The sequence below is a fragment of the Castor canadensis genome, chromosome 12 (assembly GCF_047511655.1).
Source record: "Castor canadensis chromosome 12, mCasCan1.hap1v2, whole genome shotgun sequence".
NCBI lineage: Eukaryota > Metazoa > Chordata > Mammalia > Rodentia > Castoridae > Castor > Castor canadensis.
In genome coordinates, this window is record NC_133397.1 from 101709247 (window position 1) to 101727985 (window position 18739).

Sequence of the window (18739 nt, forward strand, 5' to 3'; positions counted from 1 at the left end):
AGAAAATATGTTTTCTTGGTGGATGCTGCCCATGTGAGTTACATTTGAGAAGAGGCAGGAACTGTGAATGGTCTTCGCTTTGTAAATTCAAAAGCATGTTGGAATTTTGTCTCTTTTCACCTTTACAGTTAGTGCTCAGTTCTCTGTACTAATATGAAATGGGCAAAAGCAAAAGTGTGATGGGTTTTTTTCCTCCCTACTAAATGTCCAGAAATTTCAAAAGCAGAAAAATTGATTTTATTTGCACTTACTATTTCTCTAGCCTCTGAAAATAAAATATGCAGTTGAGAAAGAGGGGAAACCACAAGGACCTTGAAATATCTACAGATTGTATAGATACCTTTTATAATTGAGAATTGGTTCTGTTTACATAGGAAATAACTTCTTCTTACACTAGTATTATAGAATAAATAGGAAATCTGCATATTCAGTGACAAATTGACTATGTTGATTTTAAAAATCCACTTAGGAATTTTTTTCCTTAATTTATACTCTTGTAGGTGAGGGTCACCTTTGAGCAAGGGGCTCCTAGGCTCCTCATCTCCAGGATGAGCACTGCAGTGTCGTGACCCTGGGGGTTTTGGTGAGTAGACTGATGGATGATGGCTTGTTTTGGGGGAACAACTTTATATCACCCAACTCCTCCTCCCCACCCCTAGCCTCTGGCAGCTGCCCTCTTATCTGTTTCTAGGAGTTCAATTTTAGATTCCACATAAGAGTGAGATCATGCAGTAGTTGTCTTTCTGTGCCTGGCATATTTCACTTGACCTAATATCCTTCAGGTTCATCTATGTTGTTGTAAATGACAGGATTTCATTCTTTGTTAGAGCCTAACTGTAATCCACTGTGTGTGTGTGTGTGTGTGTGTGTGTGTGTACTACATTTTCTTTATCCATTGAGCCATATTTCAGCTGTTGTAAATAACGCTGCAATGAACACGAGAATGCAACTGTCTCATTTTCTTTGGATAACAACATTATAATAAGTGCTAGGGATATAGGAGTGAGCAAGTCAGTCTTGGTCTCTACTCTCATGGGGCTTATAGTCTAGTGGGAAAGATAATATTATACAAGTGATCACATAATTGCACATACAATTAAAAACATGAGAAAAGGTACAAAGGAAAAACCAGGATGTTATGAAAAGAGTGTAATGGAGAATTTCCTGTAGGTGGCGTTAAGGGATCCTTGCTCTCTAAAGAAGAAACGCATGAGCTATGACTTTGTTATTCAACAAAATATTCAAACTTGGCATGAGAGTTAGGGAAAGAATCGTCAAGAATGACTCCCAGAGCCTGGTTGCTGTGGCTTGTGCCTACAATCCTAGCTACTCAGGAGGCAAAGATCAGGAGAATTGCAGTTCAAGGCCAGCCTAGACAGATAGTTCACAAGACCCTATCTTTAAATTACTTAACACAAAAATTGTTGGCTGTGTGGCTCAAGTGGTGGAGTGCCTGCCTAGCAAGTACAAGGCCCTGAGTTCAAATCCCAGTACCACGAAAAAAAGAAAAAGAGTCCTAGGACATCTTGCCTGGTGATATCTCTTCTACTTGTTAAATACTAGACTAGACCACAAACTGGGAGGAAGGGAAGATAATAGATGGGAGATGTAAAGGTATGAAGTGGCACACAGCAGACTAAGCCAGTGAGCTTGCTGGAGAGTGGAGTAGTCACAGTAAGAGTTAACATTCATGTACGCTAAGCACATCTGATGGACTAGCTCCCCTTGTCCAACAAGGCAATGCAATGTGAAGAGTATAGACCTTGGGCTCCAAGAGGGTACCAGCTCTATCACTCACTAGGTAGGCTGTGAGCCTCAGTTTTCTCATCACTAAAATAGGGATAGCACTACGTGCCTCCCTGGGTCACTCTGAATGAGTTAACAGTATTTAGAGCAGTGCCTGACACATAGTAAAAATTTTAAATATTATTTAAAAAGAGAATAGAGAAGCACTGTATAAGCAGATCTAAGGAGGTAGGAGATCCTGTTATATTGGGGAGGGGGTTCTCTTCTCTAACTGTGATGATTCTGTGGAAGATATTTCCCAGTCATTAAAAGTAAATAGTTGGAAAACTCTACCTGCGTGATAAGACAGTTGGCAGAGTTTTGCTTGGTTGTTCTTATTGTCAGAAAGGCTAAAACTCGGGATGGTTTCTTTTAATAATCTCTTTTGGATTAGAGATTAAAAACCTGAATTTTATTCCCAGTCCCTGGGTGATAAGCCCTCATGCTTGTTTCAACCTCTGTGTTCTCTCTCCATCCATAAAGTAAGGGTAACAGAGGTAGATTAGAGGAAAGAGCCAGGATGTGAGAGAACTGATTGGAGCTTGAGAAAAGGCATTTGTACCTTATGTGCTCTGTTTATTCATGTGGAAAATACCTGTCAATCAAGGCCAGGCAAATTGTGAGAATAAGAAACTGTATGAAGAAGTACTTTGAAAGTAAGTGTCTTATGTTCACAGCATTGTTACTAGAAATACTCTTTGCCATCACCTCATCATAAATGCTTGGTAATTAATGAGGTGATTTGATATTTGTAATATAATTTGCATTTCTTGGAGAAAAAGAGTGCAACACAAATACTAGGTGTTTCTGTTCTCTGGAAAACTAAGTTAGTTGTTAAGGACCCAACTGTATTGTTAGTGCATTGTGCTGAATATTATAGAAAAAGCAAAGAACTTTAAAACAAGGTTCTTGTCTTCAAAGAACAGAGTCTTCACAGGGAGATAAAATATACAAATAGGATTATTCAGTACATGTGAATGAGTGCTAGAATACGTGATGCAGACAGATAGTACCAAGAGTTACAGACGGATACTAAGGTAGTAACTGGTTTTTTTCCCTCAGGTAAATGTTCTCTGATGTCTTCGTCCATGCAAAGTTCATTCACTACTTCTGCTTTACCAATGATTCCTAATGTCTAGTGAGAAGTTACAAAATAGTTGATGATTTTATATGTCAATTTGACAACCACAATCCATTGTATAGTTTAAGCCATTAACTAAAAAGGATACAGGTGGTAGGAGATAAAAATACAACCTTAAATATAATTCAGATTGCTATGTCTTGTAGATTGCTTTCTCCTGAGAGTTAGATAGAAGCATTCCATAATGTTTCACTTTTAGTTCTTTTTCCTGCCTTCTTTATTAAAAAAGAAAAAAAAATGGAATCGTACACACTCAGAACTTCCATAAATTCCTGTCAATGATGTGGTAAAATAGTTGGGACTTTTGTAGGTTTCTAAGTGAAAAAAATCTGTATTTAACACTTGACAGAATACTGCCAGAACCTAGACTATGACCAACAGATCTTCCCAATTTCAGTCCAGGTCTTGAGACTAACTGGACATAAGCTGTAACATTTGAGCTATTTAACTTCTCAGTTCTTTTGCCACTAGTACTATCCTCCTGCAGTTGTGTACTCCACCTTACGATGCCAGCAGGTAGAAGGAGGGAAGGATGGTGGTTTCCAGAAAACTGCATAGGAGCCTGGCAGGAGGGAACCACAACTTAAAGTATACCTTGGCTGTTCCTGAACTAGTCTAGGTTTAAATAAAGTGTACTCCTAAATAAAAGGCTTTCTCATTTGCTCTCTAGCCAGGTTAGGGAATATTTTCTTAACCTTTATGCTTCAAATTAGCCTTGCAAATTGTTAAAAAAAATATCCTGGCCTTCAAAGATGTTCTTTTATCTTCAAAATTATGGACTGCTCCCATGCTTCCTCATGCCTGTAGGCCCTGTCATGAAGCAGTGAGAACACGGGCACATACTCGGCATAATTTAATGGAAAGATCATGGAAATCGGGGCAGAACTGATTGCATTTGGTATTAGCTCAGTATTTGTTTCCAGAAGTACATTGTTCAATGCCCCTCACTTTTCTGAGAATGTAAGCATAGATATAATGTGCTTCATGGTTGGAGATTGGGACGGGTTTGTTATGTTTCAGTAACACTGTTAGCCACCAGAACTGAAATACTAGAGGTCACTATGGATTTGCAGTATGTAGTGGTTTCAAAGCATTGTTTTAAAAAAAGAAAAACACAAGTAATTGTGTTGTGTCTAGAAGTAGAGAAATACAAGGGAGACTATATAGTTAGAGATAAAATAACCTTTCTCCAAAGGCCTGGTACATGCTGCTTGGTTAGGAGGTGTGAGTGCTGGGCAGAAATTCTCAATACTCTTCAGCTGCTTTAGCACCACAGCCTGTGGTCAAAATGTGAGCATCACCCTTTCCTTTAACCCCGATGGAGGCGAGCAGTGGTCTAGCTGCTGCTTTGTTGAGTTAGCTAGTGCTTTGACCCTGACCCTGTTGAAAGGGTGTTGTTTGTCTTTGTCTTTGCTCTCAACTTTTTTTTGGGATGGCCTTTTCCCATAGTGTGCCCTGGAGATGCGAGATTTTCCTTTGGCAGTAGGAGGCACACATCTAGAGAATGCAGGAGCTGCAAGGGGAAAGGAACTACTTCCACATCAGAGAAAAACAAAGAGGAAAAAGGCATACAGGTGGCCAGCGCTAAAGGACACAACAAGCAAGCAGTGGGCCACTGCCACTGCCCCTAGCAGCTGCTCCTGCTGCAGCCCGAGAGGAACTCGGTGAGCCCATCCCTGTGTGTGACTGCAAGCTCAGGATTTCAATCAATGCATTCCAGTAACCCTAAACTGAGGAACTCTCCATCAGGAAACACACAGAGGTAAGGGCCAGCGCCTGCACTTCCCACCCCTTGGGGATGGCACAATTATAGATCAGTATGTGGAATTAGAACAGTGAGACCCAAATGGGAGAGGAAGAGAAAATAGTAAACACGCTATAAACCAAAGTTTACGTTGCAGTTTTCCTGGGTTCTTTTATCCACCATCCTCTGACCTGCCCTCTTTATCACCTCCTCCTCACCAAAGCACAAACAAAAGGACCTTAAAGACCAACTAGTATGATCTGCTAAGCTTGACAGTGAGGAGGCCTAAGGTCCTAGAACTAAAAACCCAAGCCCCCGATTCCCACATGAAGCCTTTCCTCTGTTCCATAGAACTCCATCTGTTACTGTAGAAGAATTTTTCCTCCCCCTGGGAACATTGGTTGGTTTGTCCTGTTTGGTGTTGCTCTTCGGTTGGAGGATTTCCTGAAGGATTTCCCTAACCAGCAGGCACTGGCAGGCTCTCCTGCTCCCCTGGACCTGCTGACATTTTCCAGCAGGGAAGCTAGGCTCTCATTACAGCTGCTGCTTGTCATCAGCCTGGGATGGATAGTATTTTGATTTTAACGATGCCTGTTTGTTTACTCTGAGCTAGTCTTGGTGTGAGGGTCACTTCTCTATGTACATAGAAACCATTGTTCTTTATTGACAGAAGCCCTAGAGATGGATCCCCATGTGACTCTGGGGTTCCTGAGACCTGGTAGGCCACTCTGCTTGATCCTTCTCTCTGTTGGTAGCTCTGAGAATGGGAGTCAGAGTGGAGAAATAAGCAAGTGGCAGAGGTGAAATGGGAGATGGTTAGTCCTCAGGGTCTCCTTGACCCATGATAGAAATTGCTACTCCCTCATTTGTGCTGACCAGTTGAATCTGGTATCTGATCTCCCTTTGTTATTTGTTTCTTTTAGTAGCCCTAAGTCAAAGCAGGAGGTGATGGTCCGTCCCCCTACAGTGATGTCCCCATCTGGAAACCCCCAGCTGGATTCCAAATTCTCCAATCAGGGTAAACAGGGGGGCTCAGCCAGCCAATCCCAGCCATCCCCCTGTGACTCCAAGAGTGGGGGCCATACCCCTAAAGCACTCCCTGGCCCAGGTGGGAGCATGGGGCTGAAGAATGGGGCTGGAAATGGTGCCAAGGGCAAGGGGAAAAGGGAGCGAAGTATTTCCGCCGACTCCTTTGATCAGAGAGATCCTGGGACTCCAAACGATGACTCTGACATGAAAGGTATGTCTACAAGATCTTTGAGACTCAGAGGGAAGCAGGTGTTCCTGAGGGACAGCCTTTGACATTTGGTAGAGGCCAGAGAGGCTGCTATCAGCCAAGTGGGGAGAGAAGGTAGCTGAGGAGTTCTCATAGCTTATGATGAAACTGTTTCATCTCATTTTTCGACTCACTGAAAAATAGTCTGGGACTGCTTCATTAAGGAGTTCTTGCTCTTGAGGATGTGTGTGGTTTGGTGGGATGTATCATAGGCCTGGCCATGTTCTTATGCATGTTTCTGGCCTTCATGCTATTTGCACTTCCATTTCAAGCTGAGTAGCTCCAGTTTGTCTATGCCAGTGGCCTACCTTGGAGCAGTTTTTCTGGCATCTCCTCCTATTCTCTATCAAGAAATCCTCCAAGGCTTGGGTTTCGTACTCTTTTGTAACTGCTTTGCCAGACTTCTAAACACAAGAGAAAGCTTTAATGGCTCTGGCACAAGTCCAATCACAGCTGATTTCAGTGTGGCAGGAATGAGTGGCTACCAGATGTGGTAGTGATTTGGCAGGCGCCAAAATAGAGTGATCCAGGAAAGGGGTATGGTTTTAGGCTTTTTTCCTCCCTAGTGTAAGACCAAAGCTCCTAAGTATAGGCCGGAATGTGAAGTTAGTACTCAAGGAATACAAATTTGATTCCCCAACCTAAATTAAAAATGAAAACCTAGGTGATTGTCACTCCCTCCCCCCCCCACACACACTTCTTTCTTCCCTGCCTCCCTCCTTTCTTTCCTTCCTTCCTCGAGTGATTTTGGGAAGCCTGTTATGAGTACCAACATTGCTGGGTATTGGGGTACCATGGTCAGCAAAACAAACATAGTTGCTGTCCTTAAGGATTTTGAGGGGCTCTAGAAACCTGATCATTAAGCAAACAATCAGAATGAAGTTTGATTAATGCCAAAATAGGAGAAGTAAAAGAAATCCAGGAGGGTTCAAAAAGGTTACCAGAGCTGGGCATGGTGGTACATACCTGTAATCTCAGCACTTGGGAGACAGTGGCAGGAGGATTACATGTTTGAGGCAAGCCTGGGGTGTATAATAAGACTCTGTCTAAAAAAAGAGGGGTGAGGGAAGAAGAGGGGGAGAGAGGAGAAAGGAAGGGAGGGAGGGAGGAAGGGAAATGAAAGGATGGAAGGAAAAAAAAAGTTGCCAGGAAGGAGGGTCATTTATGCTTGTATCTGAAGGATGTGTAATGGTTACAGAAGAAGGAAGTGTTCAATAATGAGTCAGGGAGAAGGGTATTTGATAATTTATAAGTAGAAAACATGGTTTCATCTTAGCAAGGTACTTCTTGAAGTTCTCAAGGTGGGTTTGTGTTGTGATGCTGTAAATGCTAGCAGGAAGAAAAAGGGAGGAGGGTTATTTTCTTTTGACAATGAGTCTTTTCACTCTTTTAGAATGTAATTCTGCTGACCATATAAAGTCCCAGGATTCTCAGCACACACCACACTCCATGACCCCATCAACTGCTGCAGCCCCCAGGTCTTCCACCCCTTCTCATGGCCAAACTACTGCTCCTGAGCCCACACCTGCTCAGAAGACTCCAGCCAAAGTGGTATATGTGTTTTCTACTGAGATGGCCAATAAGTAAGTTGGTGGATGTGTCTTGCTTTTGAGCATGGGTTGTGTGTATGGACCTACGTTCTTACTCCCAGTGCAGAGAAATCCTCCCAACTCTGCTCCTCAGAGGCAACTACTGATAATGCTTCCTTGGCTTTCCTTTCCGGTTTTTCTTGTTATGTTTTGTTTTGTTTTTGTGCTTATACCAATATGCATATGTACCTTTTCAAATGCAGAAGAGATTGATTGCACCATACACGTTTCTTCAACCTGCCTATTCTTTTTTAGATGCCACAGTAATAAATATCTATATAGAATAATTAGAAAATACAACTAAGAAGAAAAATCTGTAGAATTCACATAGCTAAGTACTATAAATATTTTGTTATCCATATATATTGCAAATAAATGGATGAATCAGTGAGCTGCTTTTTTTGTCAAAAAAATCTGTACAATTTTTTCTTTTTCTTTTTTTTTTTTTCCACTTAATATAAACAGTGAATCTTGACAGCCTTAGATTAGCCCTAGGTATTGTTGAGATTTCATGTTCACCCTTCTCAATTTGGGATTTTTAACTAGGATTTTCTATAAAACGCCTAACAATAGAATGGATTAAGTAGAAAATCTTGATTTTTTTTGTTTGTTTGTTTGTTTATTTTGTTTTGCTTTTGTTTTTTAATGCCTCTTTTGGGATTCATTGTTGGCTGTCTTTTCATTTCAGACATTTGATGGTAAACATAAGTAATGAAACATGTTTCTCTTAATTTCTTCTCATTCAACATTGCTAGTGGTTGTTTATACTTCCATGCCCTTACAAGTCCACTCTGGGGTTAAAATGTTTGGAATTACAGCTAGGGAATCATAAGCAAGTCCTTATGTATATCGCATCTTAATATCTTTGCAGAGCTGCAGAAGCTGTGTTGAAGGGCCAGGTTGAAACTATCGTCTCTTTCCATATCCAGAACATCTCTAACAACAAGACAGAGAGAAGCACAGCCCCTCTGGTATGTCATTTTAGAAATTCAATAATAACTTCAAGGTCTGCAGTGACCACAAAGGAGGGGAGTTAGTGAATTCAATTGACTGAGAGTTAGTCTTGATGGCATGAGCTATATCCTGGCATTGTGGAGTCTTAGGCATATCACACTGTACTAGCCTATTCTGCCACAGTATTGGTAGGTTGATGAATTACCAAATGCAAAATAAGACAGGAGTAGTACAGATATCTTAAGGTTTCCTTTATATAACCATCTGTAGGAAAAATCCGAATTCTGACCTTACAAACAAAGCACATTCTTGAGTTTGCTGAAGAACATAGAAGAAAGCAACAACTAAAACTGTAGTACTGTAGGGAGGACATGATGATAATGTCATAATTAGAGTCTCAGTGACTTTCATAATGATTCTTATTTCAAAGTGAGGACCATTGAATGTTTTTAACTGCTTGAAATTTTTAAAATTACAATACATTAGTCTGCTTTTTGTCTGAAAAAAACGTACACAGTGTTTGTTTTAATGCATGTACTTTACCAAATTGAACCAAATTGTATTTCTCGTGTCTAGCATTGTTGAGGCATTGCACCAAATGCTTAGAGCATTCTAAGAAATTCAAGATAGTCCCTACTTTCAGAGAGCATAAAATCTGATACTGGTGTGAGTCTTAAATACAGGAAAAGTTAAGTGACAGTAAACAATCAAAGTTACAATTCAAGACAAAGTTAATGACATCTTGTCTGTTCTGTGTATCAAAGAAGTCTCCAGCTCTGTGAACAGACTTAGAGAAGGAAACTCTAGACTTATAGAAGGAATCTCACATTCCCCAGGCATCTCCACTAGTCAAGAGTAGAGAACAGGTATCACTGTAGGTCAGTGGTAGAGCGCTTACCTAGCATGTACAAAAAGCTCTGGGTTTACTTCTCAGCACCTCAAATTGTGTTGTCTTGTACCGCACTGGATATGTGTTGTAATACAGTCTAACATTTTATTGACAGTTCTTAATACAGATATCCCCTCCACATTCTCTGGTGCTAAAATGAAATCAGGAGTGAAGGAGAAAATTGATAATAATCCACTGCTCCAAATCAAAAATGAAAAGGATGATGCTAAACCATTTCTTCTGTTGTAGTTGCTTTATGAACAACATACAACAGACATACAGCAACAGACAGCAGCCCGACCAACAAAACCAAACTTAAAATGGCACTAAAAGGAAAATTAAGGTGACCTTCACACTCCGGTTAAGGAGTTGCAGACATGTAGTACACTTGACTGTACAGTTATACAGAGTCATACAGGTTCCACAGATCTTACCTACCCAAATCTATATCTACAGACAAGTGTGCATGAATACCTCCAAGTGTAACATGTATATATAGATTGTGTGTGATAGTGTATATGAAACAAACTGTTCATATGCATAGATACATACAGTGATTCATGTACAGATTTGCACATAGATAAACATCCCAGAAAGTAAGTGGAGAGATAAGAGCAAGCGTTAGGAGTTTGGGAATACAGACTGGATTAAGTGGACAGGTAGGAGCAAATAAACACCAGAAAGGGATCAGGAGGCTTACTAGAAGCTGGTGAAAAGTCAGATGGTTTGTAGACCTGGCCCTCTGTACCCTCTTGAGACTCAGAACATGCACATCCCTCTTTCAAACACATTGTCCATGTTGCCTGTTGTAGGTGAGTGTGATTTTATCTAGGATTTAATGTAGCAGTCCTACTTAATAAATAATAATAAGGTGATCATCCAACTTGTTAAAAGGGCAGCCTGCTGTCAGTTCTCCACTGACACATCCTACCTGCCGAATATCTTCCTGTAGTTAATGTTCAAACACTTATCAAATATGGAATCAGTGATCACAAACTGAAAACAGAAACTGGAATTGTCAGGACCGTTGGAAACTCAAGGAGGGGAGTAGTTTGAAGTCACCCTGCCAGAGAAGGTACTGAGACAGAGCAGCCTTCCACACTACCTCCAGCTTATAGACCACAAAGCTGCAAGTAGCTTATACTTTTCTTTCAGTTGGAAACATCAGACTTTTTGATTAACAATGAGAAGTCTACATACTAAGCTGTACTTCCAGGGAAAAGAAAAAGCTTTTAGGTATACCTCCCATGTACCAAGAAACTAATCTTTCTCTGAATCAAAAACATGTAGTAGACATGTGATATCAAGCCTGTTCCTCAAAATAGATACTCAGATGTGTTCACTTTGGCAGAATGGCTGTCCCTTGGTATGCTTATCAAGTTATTGAAACCTAATCTTCAACAAGGGAAAGACAGTATTTGACAATAAGGTTAAAAAAAAAAATGTTTCTATGTCCAAAGAAGGGTTATACATGAACAATTTCCAAGCAAGTGCTGGTGTAGATTTATGTGTCTGGGACAAGTCCTTTATAACCTGTCTTGTTCTTTTAATTGCCCTTCTACTCAATTTACCAATTATGTAAAAAATGTTGTTTATCTTTAGAACACACAGATATCTTCCCTGCGGAATGATCCAAAACCTCTCCCACAACAGCCCCCAGCTCCAGCCAACCAGGACCAGAATTCTTCTCAGAACACCAGACTGCAACCAACACCACCCATTCCGGCACCAGCACCCAAACCTGCCGCACCTCCGCGTCCCCTGGACCAAGACAGTCCCGGGGTAGAAAATAAACTGATTCCTTCTGTGGGCAGTCCTGCCAGCTCCACTCCACTGCCCCCAGATGGTACTGGGCCAAACTCTACTCCCAATAATCGAGCAGTGACCCCTGTCTCCCAGGGGAGCAACAGCTCTTCGGCAGATCCCAAAGCTCCCCCACCTCCACCAGTATCCAGTGGTGAGCCCCCCACACTGGGAGAGAACCCCGATGGCCTATCTCAGGAGCAGTTGGAGCACCGGGAACGCTCCTTACAAACTCTCAGAGATATCCAGCGTATGCTTTTCCCCGATGAGAAAGAATTCACAGGAGCTCAAAGTGGGGGACCCCAGCATAATACTGGGGCATTAGATGGACCTCAGAAAAAACCAGAAGGGCCAATTCAGGCCATGATGGCGCAATCCCAAAGTCTAGGTAAGGGACCTGGGCCCCGGACAGATGTGGGAGCTCCATTTGGCCCTCAAGGACATAGAGATGTGCCCTTTTCTCCAGATGACATGGTTCCACCTTCTATGAACTCCCAGTCTGGGCCCATAGGACCTGACCACCTGGACCACATGACTCCGGAGCAGATAGCATGGCTGAAACTGCAGCAGGAGTTTTATGAAGAGAAGAGGAGGAAGCAGGAACAAGTGGTTGTCCAGCAGTGCTCCCTCCAGGACATGATGGTTCATCAGCATGGGCCACGGGGAGTGGTCCGAGGGCCTCCCCCTCCATACCAGATGACTCCTAGTGAAGGCTGGGCACCCGGGGGTGCAGAGCCATTTCCTGATGGCATCAACATTTCACATTCTCTGCCCCCAAGGGGTATGGCTCCCCATCCCAACATGCCAGGCACCCAGATGCGCCTCCCTGGATTTGCAGGAATGATAAACTCTGAAATGGAGGGGCCAAATGTCCCCAACTCAGCATCTAGACCAGGTCTTTCTGGAGTTAGTTGGCCAGACGATGTGCCAAAAATCCCAGATGGTCGGAATTTCCCTCCTGGCCAGGGTGTCTTCAGTGGGCCTGGCCGAGGGGAACGCTTCCCAAACCCCCAAGGATTGTCTGAAGAGATGTTTCAACAGCAGCTGGCAGAGAAACAGCTGGGTCTCCCCCCGGGGATGAGCATGGAAGGCATCAGGCCCAGCATGGAGATGAACAGGATGATCCCAGGCTCCCAGCGCCACATGGAACCTGGGACTAATCCCATTTTCCCTCGGATACCAGTCGAGGGCCCTCTGAGCCCTTCTAGGGGTGAATTTCCAAAAGGAATGCCTCCACAGATAGGTCCTGGTCGGGAGCTTGAGTTTGGGATGGCTCCTGGTGGGATGAAGGGAGATGTCAATCTAAATGTCAACATGGGATCTAACTCTCAGATGATACCTCAGAAGATGAGAGAGTCTGGGGCAGGCCCTGAGGAGATGATGAAATTACGACCAGGTAGCTCAGACATGCTGCCTGCCCAGCAGAAGATGGTGCCCCTGCCATTTGGTGAGCACCCTCAGCAGGAGTATGGCTTGGGCCCCAGGCCATTCCTTCCCATGTCTCAGGGTCCAGGCAGCAACAGTGGCTTGCGGAATCTCAGAGAACAAATCGGGCCCGACCAAAGGACTAACAGCCGGCTCAGTCATATGCCACCACTACCTCTCAACCCTTCCAGTAACCCCACTAGCCTCAACACAGCTCCTCCAGTCCAGCGTGGCCTGGGGCGGAAGCCCTTGGATATATCTGTGGCAGGCAGCCAGGTGCATTCCCCAGGCATTAACCCTCTGAAATCGCCCACGATGCACCAAGTCCAGTCCCCCATGCTGGGCTCTCCCTCGGGGAACCTCAAGTCCCCTCAGACTCCCTCACAGCTGGCAGGGATGCTGGCAGGCCCAGCTGCTGCTGCTTCCATTAAGTCACCCCCAGTCTTGGGGTCTGCTGCTGCTTCGCCTGTTCACCTCAAGTCTCCATCACTTCCTGCCCCATCACCTGGATGGACCTCCTCTCCCAAGCCTCCCCTCCAGAGTCCTGGGATCCCTCCAAACCACAAAGCCCCTCTCACCATGGCCTCCCCAGCCATGCTGGGAAGTGTGGAGTCAGGTCAGTGTGCTTGCATTCTCACGTCACGCTTCATCACTGGAGATTGCTAGAGCTGAGTTAGTATTTTAAGAACTAGTCTTAACTTGATTGCACAACCAGAAGCACTGGTCTTTGCCAAGATTTGTGTCAAGGTGCATAATAATCAATACTTCCATGGAGTTATGCACAAGTATCCAGTGCTGGCAAAGAATATGTATGTCAGGTGGCACTGTTGAAAGGAGGGAAGGTGGGAAAGAGGTGTCAGTTCACCAAGTAATTTACATATGTGCAGTGAGTACATGCTGGTGCAATAAATGTCTGAACATTAAATAAAATGTGATTTCATTAAATACTGGATCTACCCACTTCAAGGGGCTACTGTAAGGTCAAAAGATTCTGAATACAACCCTAAGCAGAAGGGAAGCTGCTCTCAGACTTGCATGGTTCTTTTAAGTATGTGTTGATCACAGAAAGAGTTACCAAAACCTTCTTGGTAGACTGCTGTTCTCATTCATCAACTACAATTTGTTAGTATTTTCTTCCTAGGAGAAGCTTGCACTGATAACCGTGATTTTGTGAGTGGAACCAGAGGTGGTCAGTGGAAGTAACACTGAGGTATAAATACTAGGTTGGTGCTGTCTCCAGTTGAGAAGACTAGAATCAGAATAAGACATGAGATTTATCCTACCAAGCTGAAGTGTCTCTATGGGGTAGCAGTTCCCTAAAGCAGTAGAGTGGTACAGTCAGCTCCCTCAGACCTTTTTAGCTCAAATACCTTAGTTGTGAAAATTAATCAAGAGTTTATATATGATGATGTGGTTGGTACCTGGGATTAGAGCACTAGTCTTCTTCATATCCAAGTTGAATTCTAAATTATGATTGGCAAGGGAAAGAGATCCACTTACTTAAAACTCTTCAGTGAAATGGTTGTCTATAAACAATGTTTTCCCCAAGCCTGAACTAATGTTTCTAAATGCGTTCCTGGCATGTTTGTCTTCACTTCTGCTGATCCGTCACCTCCATATAACACTGCCATCTCCCTTTGCACACACAGAGAGCTTGACTAAAAGAAAGATTGATGATTTGTGTCCTGGGTCTAAAAATACTGTCCTGCTCATCTGTCTCATTCCTGGCTCATAATCATAGGGCCCAATAGCTTTCAAAAGGAATCGTAATTCCTTGCCCATTTTTGTTTTATTTTGCTTTGTTTTTAGGTGGCCCCCCACCTCCTACAGCCAGCCAGCCTGCCTCTGTGAATATCCCTGGAAGTCTTCCCTCTAGTACACCTTACACCATGCCTCCAGAGCCAACCCTTTCCCAGAACCCACTCTCAATTATGATGTCTCGAATGTCCAAGTTTGCAATGCCCAGTTCTACCCCATTATACCATGATGCCATCAAGACTGTGGCCAGCTCTGATGATGACTCCCCTCCAGCTCGTTCTCCCAATTTGCCATCAATGAATAATATGCCAGGTAAGAGGTCAGAAAGAATGAAGGGATATGAACTGGTACTAGATAAAAGAGAAACTTCTTAAAGTTTTTTCTCAATGGCTGTAGACTTAAATACAAATAGGTAGAAGTTTAACAAGTTAAAAAATGTACCATCTGAGTGTCAGTAGAATTAAAGTACCTTGACTAAAGAAAAATAATTTTCTTACAGCTTGATTCTGTATTTCTAAGAAATCAAGTTTCCTTATTCTGATGCTTCTGGATGGGTTTTTGTTTTGTTTTATGGGATTTTTTTTTGTCCTGCAGCAATACTAAAAAGACATTTCTTTTTAACATCCTGATTAAAATGTCTTTATTCCCAGAGTATTTTCCTGGAAAGGCAACCTCAAACCACAAGCATCCTCAGGATGTCAGACAATAGAAAGTCTCTGTTCCCTAGAGAAGACCTTTCTTCAGGACTAGAGAGATAATAAAATTCTTTCTTTCCCTACTTGTTCTGTTTGCCTTCATTCCTACACCCACCTCTAACCTCACCAACATCTGGAAATGATCTGGAATGGTGAAGGTGATCACTAAAGAGACCATGCTTTTCAGCTGTGGGCTTCTGGATCCTTTTTTATTCTGATTGTTAAGAATGCTGTTTTTTCATTAGTAATCCTGATTAATCAGATTAGGACATACTCCATGAATGTCACAGGTTCCATCCCTACTGCACTTGATTTTAATTCCATAGAGAGACCAAATATTTAGATATTATAGTCTCAGAGACTGTAATAGGACTGTACACTTTCCATTAAAAATTATCATTTCTTTAACCTAGAGTTTTAAATACTCTGTATAATTCAATGTAAAATAATGCCAATTAAAAAAAAAACAAAAAAGACCTGTTTGGTTTCTTTGTTAATATTTCTAATCATTGGACTTCTAGAACCAATTAATCCTCTTCCTCCTAAATGGACCATACTTAAGTCATTCAGGCAAATTATTTCTTCTCTATATAAATGTTTCCAGTGAAGAAAACTATACTCATTTGTGTATTAACCTAGAACTTTTCAAACAGGAAAATTTCTCCTTTGCTGTCTTCTATAAGTCATATCAAATATGACTTCTACAAGTCATATTATTGGGTTAAAGACCCAATAATATGTTGTCTTATAGAGCTGTTGATTTGTGTGCCCCCAATGTATTGTAATCTTACTGATGATAGGAACTGTGTGTTGGTGTGTTTTCCCAGCATAGGACCATGCACATTAGAGAATAATTTTTGTTGATTTGATCTATTGTAGCTTTTCTGAGTCTTTTTGGTTGAGTTGATTCCTTTGATATCTTTATTTTTCTAGGAATGGGCATTAATACACAGAATCCTCGAATTTCAGGTCCTAACCCCGTGGTTCCGATGCCAACCCTCAGCCCAATGGGAATGACCCAGCCACTTTCTCACTCCAATCAGATGCCCTCTCCGAATGCCATGGGACCCAACATACCTCCTCATGGGGTCCCAATGGGGCCTGGCTTGATGTCACACAATCCTATCATGGGGCATGGGTCCCAGGAGCCTCCAATGGTACCTCAAGGACGGATGGGTTTCCCCCAGGGCTTCCCTCCAGTACAGTCTCCTCCTCAGCAGGTCCCATTCCCTCACAATGGCCCAAGTGGGGGACAAGGCAACTTCCCAGGAGGGATGGGTTTTCCAGGAGAAGGTGCACTTGGCCGCCCTAGCAACCTGCCCCAAAGTTCAGCAGACGCAGCACTTTGCAAGCCTGGAGGCCCAGGAGGTCCTGACTCCTTCACTGTTCTAGGGAACAGTATGCCTTCGGTGTTTACAGACCCAGATCTGCAGGAGGTCATCCGGCCTGGAGCCACCGGAATACCTGAGTTTGATCTGTCCCGCATTATTCCATCTGAGAAACCTAGCCAGACATTGCAATATTTTCCTCGAGGGGAAGTTCCAGGCCGTAAACAGCCCCAGGGTCCTGGACCTGGATTTTCACACATGCAGGGAATGATGGGCGACCAAGCCCCCAGAATGGGACTAGCATTACCTGGCATGGGAGGTCCAGGGCCAGTAGGAACTGCGGACATCCCTCTTGGTACAGCTCCATCCATGCCAAGTCACAACCCAATGAGACCACCAGCCTTTCTCCAGCAAGGCATGATGGGACCTCACCATCGGATGATGTCACCAGCACAATCTACCATGCCCGGGCAGCCCACTCTGATGAGCAACCCAGCTGCTGCTGTGGGCATGATTCCTGGCAAGGATCGAGGCCCTGCTGGGCTCTACACCCACCCTGGGCCTGTGGGCTCTCCAGGCATGATGATGTCCATGCAGAGCATGATGGGACCCCAACAGAACATCATGATTCCCCCACAGATGAGGCCCCGGGGCATGGCTGCTGATGTGGGCATGGGTGGGTTCAGCCAAGGACCTGGCAACCCAGGAAACATGATGTTTTAAGCTGCTAAGATTGGATGTGCCGATCCTTGTCAAGATGAGATTCCAGGTCCTGAGAGCTGCTTTGAGGGAGCTCTAGGAAGACTGACTATTGGTCATGCAATAGGAGAACAGAGACCCGAGGGCTGCTTTGGGGGAGGGGGGAACTCAAGAATGTATGGATTTACCTGAAAACAAATTATTCATTTAATCAACAGGTGTTTTTTTTTAAGATTTATTTTTTAAAAATTATTTTTGTGGACTTGGGTATCCCATGATGGCACCTACTTTTGGGAATCTGTATTTGTGCTTTGAGAATTGCCATCAGTCATGTGTTGCACCATTCTCTGTATGTTTACGTCCTTTGGACTGGCTTCTCCCAGGATTCTTTTCTGTTTTTGTTCTTTGATTTGGGCTTTATTTTTTTGTGTGTGTGTACTGTACTATATTGTAAAAGGGATTTTAGCAGAGACTTTAGTCTTGGGGCAAGAGGAGAACAGGAATGCTGGGCTGTTTACTTTAGGTGGAGAATCCATCTTCAGACCTTTGGACTATTTTCTTTCAACTCCAGTGTATAGAAAAACCAAACTACGACCTCAGAGCAGAGTATTAATGAAAAGCACAAAAAAAGGAACTAAGTTCAGCAAGGGGTGGGGGGAGGGGGAAATTTTTCTTTTTAAAAATAATGATGCTTAGAACATTTGCTTTTCAGTTCCAGTGCTCTTCAGCACAATCTATCTCTCTCCCAGTATACAAACCAATCACCATGTTTTTCTCCTTTCCTCCCCACCCTTCCAGTCCTTTGGTTAAGTGTGTTTCCTTCCCTTGTGCCCCCACTGGTGACCCTCCTCTCCTCTTCCCTTTGGCAGCTGCAATACCCGGTGTTCTTTGGGGAAAATAACTAGTGAAGCCTTCCATGGGAGCATCCTCATGGCCCTAGCAGGGACCACTGTGTCCTGGGGATACCCTCTGGCCTTTTCTCCCCACCTTACCTTTCTCTTTCCCCAGTGTACTCTTACCTGCCCACCTTGTTTTCTGTTCTTTTATTAGGAATTCTCAAGTGAATTTTATTAATGTGGGAGTGGAACAGATGCTAAAAGCTATCCAAGATTTTGTTTTTGTTTTAAATTTTGTGGTTCCTTCCCTTTCCTCCCTCTCCCATGCGTAAAACGTTCTGTGTAACCTTCATTAAATTTGGTACAAAACCACTCGCCAGAGCTGTGGTGTCAGAAAAATAAAATATATTGTTTCTTACAAAATTGAATTGTCTTTTGTTCATTTGGATTCCTCTTTAGGATTGCACATATTGGTTTCCTTGTGACCCAGGAGCATAGAATCTCTGTATTGATAACAGGGTAAGAGTTAAAAGTGTCTTCTCAAGGTAGGCACTGGTGCCTCATGACCCTAATCCTAGCTACCTTGGAAGGCTGAGATCAGAGGATCACAGTTTGAGGCCAGTCCAGGTAAAAAGTTAGCAAGACTCCATCTCAACCAATATTTGGGTACAGTGGTGTGTGCCTGTCATCCCAAGGTATTCAAGAGGCTGAGATCATGGTTCCAGGCCAGCCCAGGCAAAAAAGTTTGTGTGATCCCATCTCAGTGACAAAGCTGAGTATGGTGGTGCACACCTGTTATCCCAGCTACTGATCGCCA

At 43.2% G+C, this 18739-nt stretch overlaps 2 protein-coding genes across 9 annotated transcripts in view; both read left to right on the plus strand.

The window, feature by feature from the left end:
* Positions 1-4594, plus strand: part of LOC141414905 (uncharacterized) — a 63318-nt gene extending 58724 nt beyond the window's left edge. For 6 of the 7 annotated variants that reach the window (XM_074050590.1, XM_074050588.1, XM_074050592.1 and 3 more), the window contains 2 exons: positions 501-583; positions 4376-4594. In XM_074050590.1, coding sequence (XP_073906691.1) covers positions 4388-4594 — 207 coding nt within the window. In that variant the 5' untranslated portion in view covers positions 501-583; positions 4376-4387. The remainder of the gene's footprint in view (positions 1-500; positions 584-4375) is intronic. The other variant, XM_074050594.1, reaches the window with a different exon arrangement.
* Bcl9 (BCL9 transcription coactivator) lies at positions 4550-18310 on the plus strand. Of its 2 annotated transcripts, none has more exons than XM_020185554.2 (7): positions 4550-4688; positions 5594-5910; positions 7340-7529; positions 8407-8506; positions 10981-13222; positions 14416-14676; positions 15993-18310. In XM_020185554.2, the coding sequence occupies exons 1-7, from the start codon at positions 4636-4638 to the stop codon at positions 17108-17110; spliced, it is 4281 nt and encodes a 1426-aa protein (XP_020041143.1). In that variant the 5' UTR covers positions 4550-4635; the 3' UTR covers positions 17111-18310. The 2 variants fall into 2 exon arrangements, with proteins under 2 accessions (XP_020041143.1, XP_073906688.1); XM_074050587.1 differs by having other exon boundaries at positions 5594-5688.
* Positions 18311-18739: the final 429 nt, after the last annotated feature.

Excerpts from the sequence above, each read along its gene's own strand:
- Bcl9 (XM_020185554.2), top strand. The coding sequence starts at position 4,636 with ATGCATTCCAGTAACCCTAAACTGAGGAACTCTCCATCAGGAAACACA. Across the intron at positions 5,911-7,339 it reads CGATGACTCTGACATGAAAG|AATGTAATTCTGCTGACCAT; the intron begins GTATGTCTACAA and ends TCACTCTTTTAG. Across the intron at positions 13,223-14,415 it reads GCTGGGAAGTGTGGAGTCAG|GTGGCCCCCCACCTCCTACA; the intron begins GTCAGTGTGCTT and ends CTTTGTTTTTAG.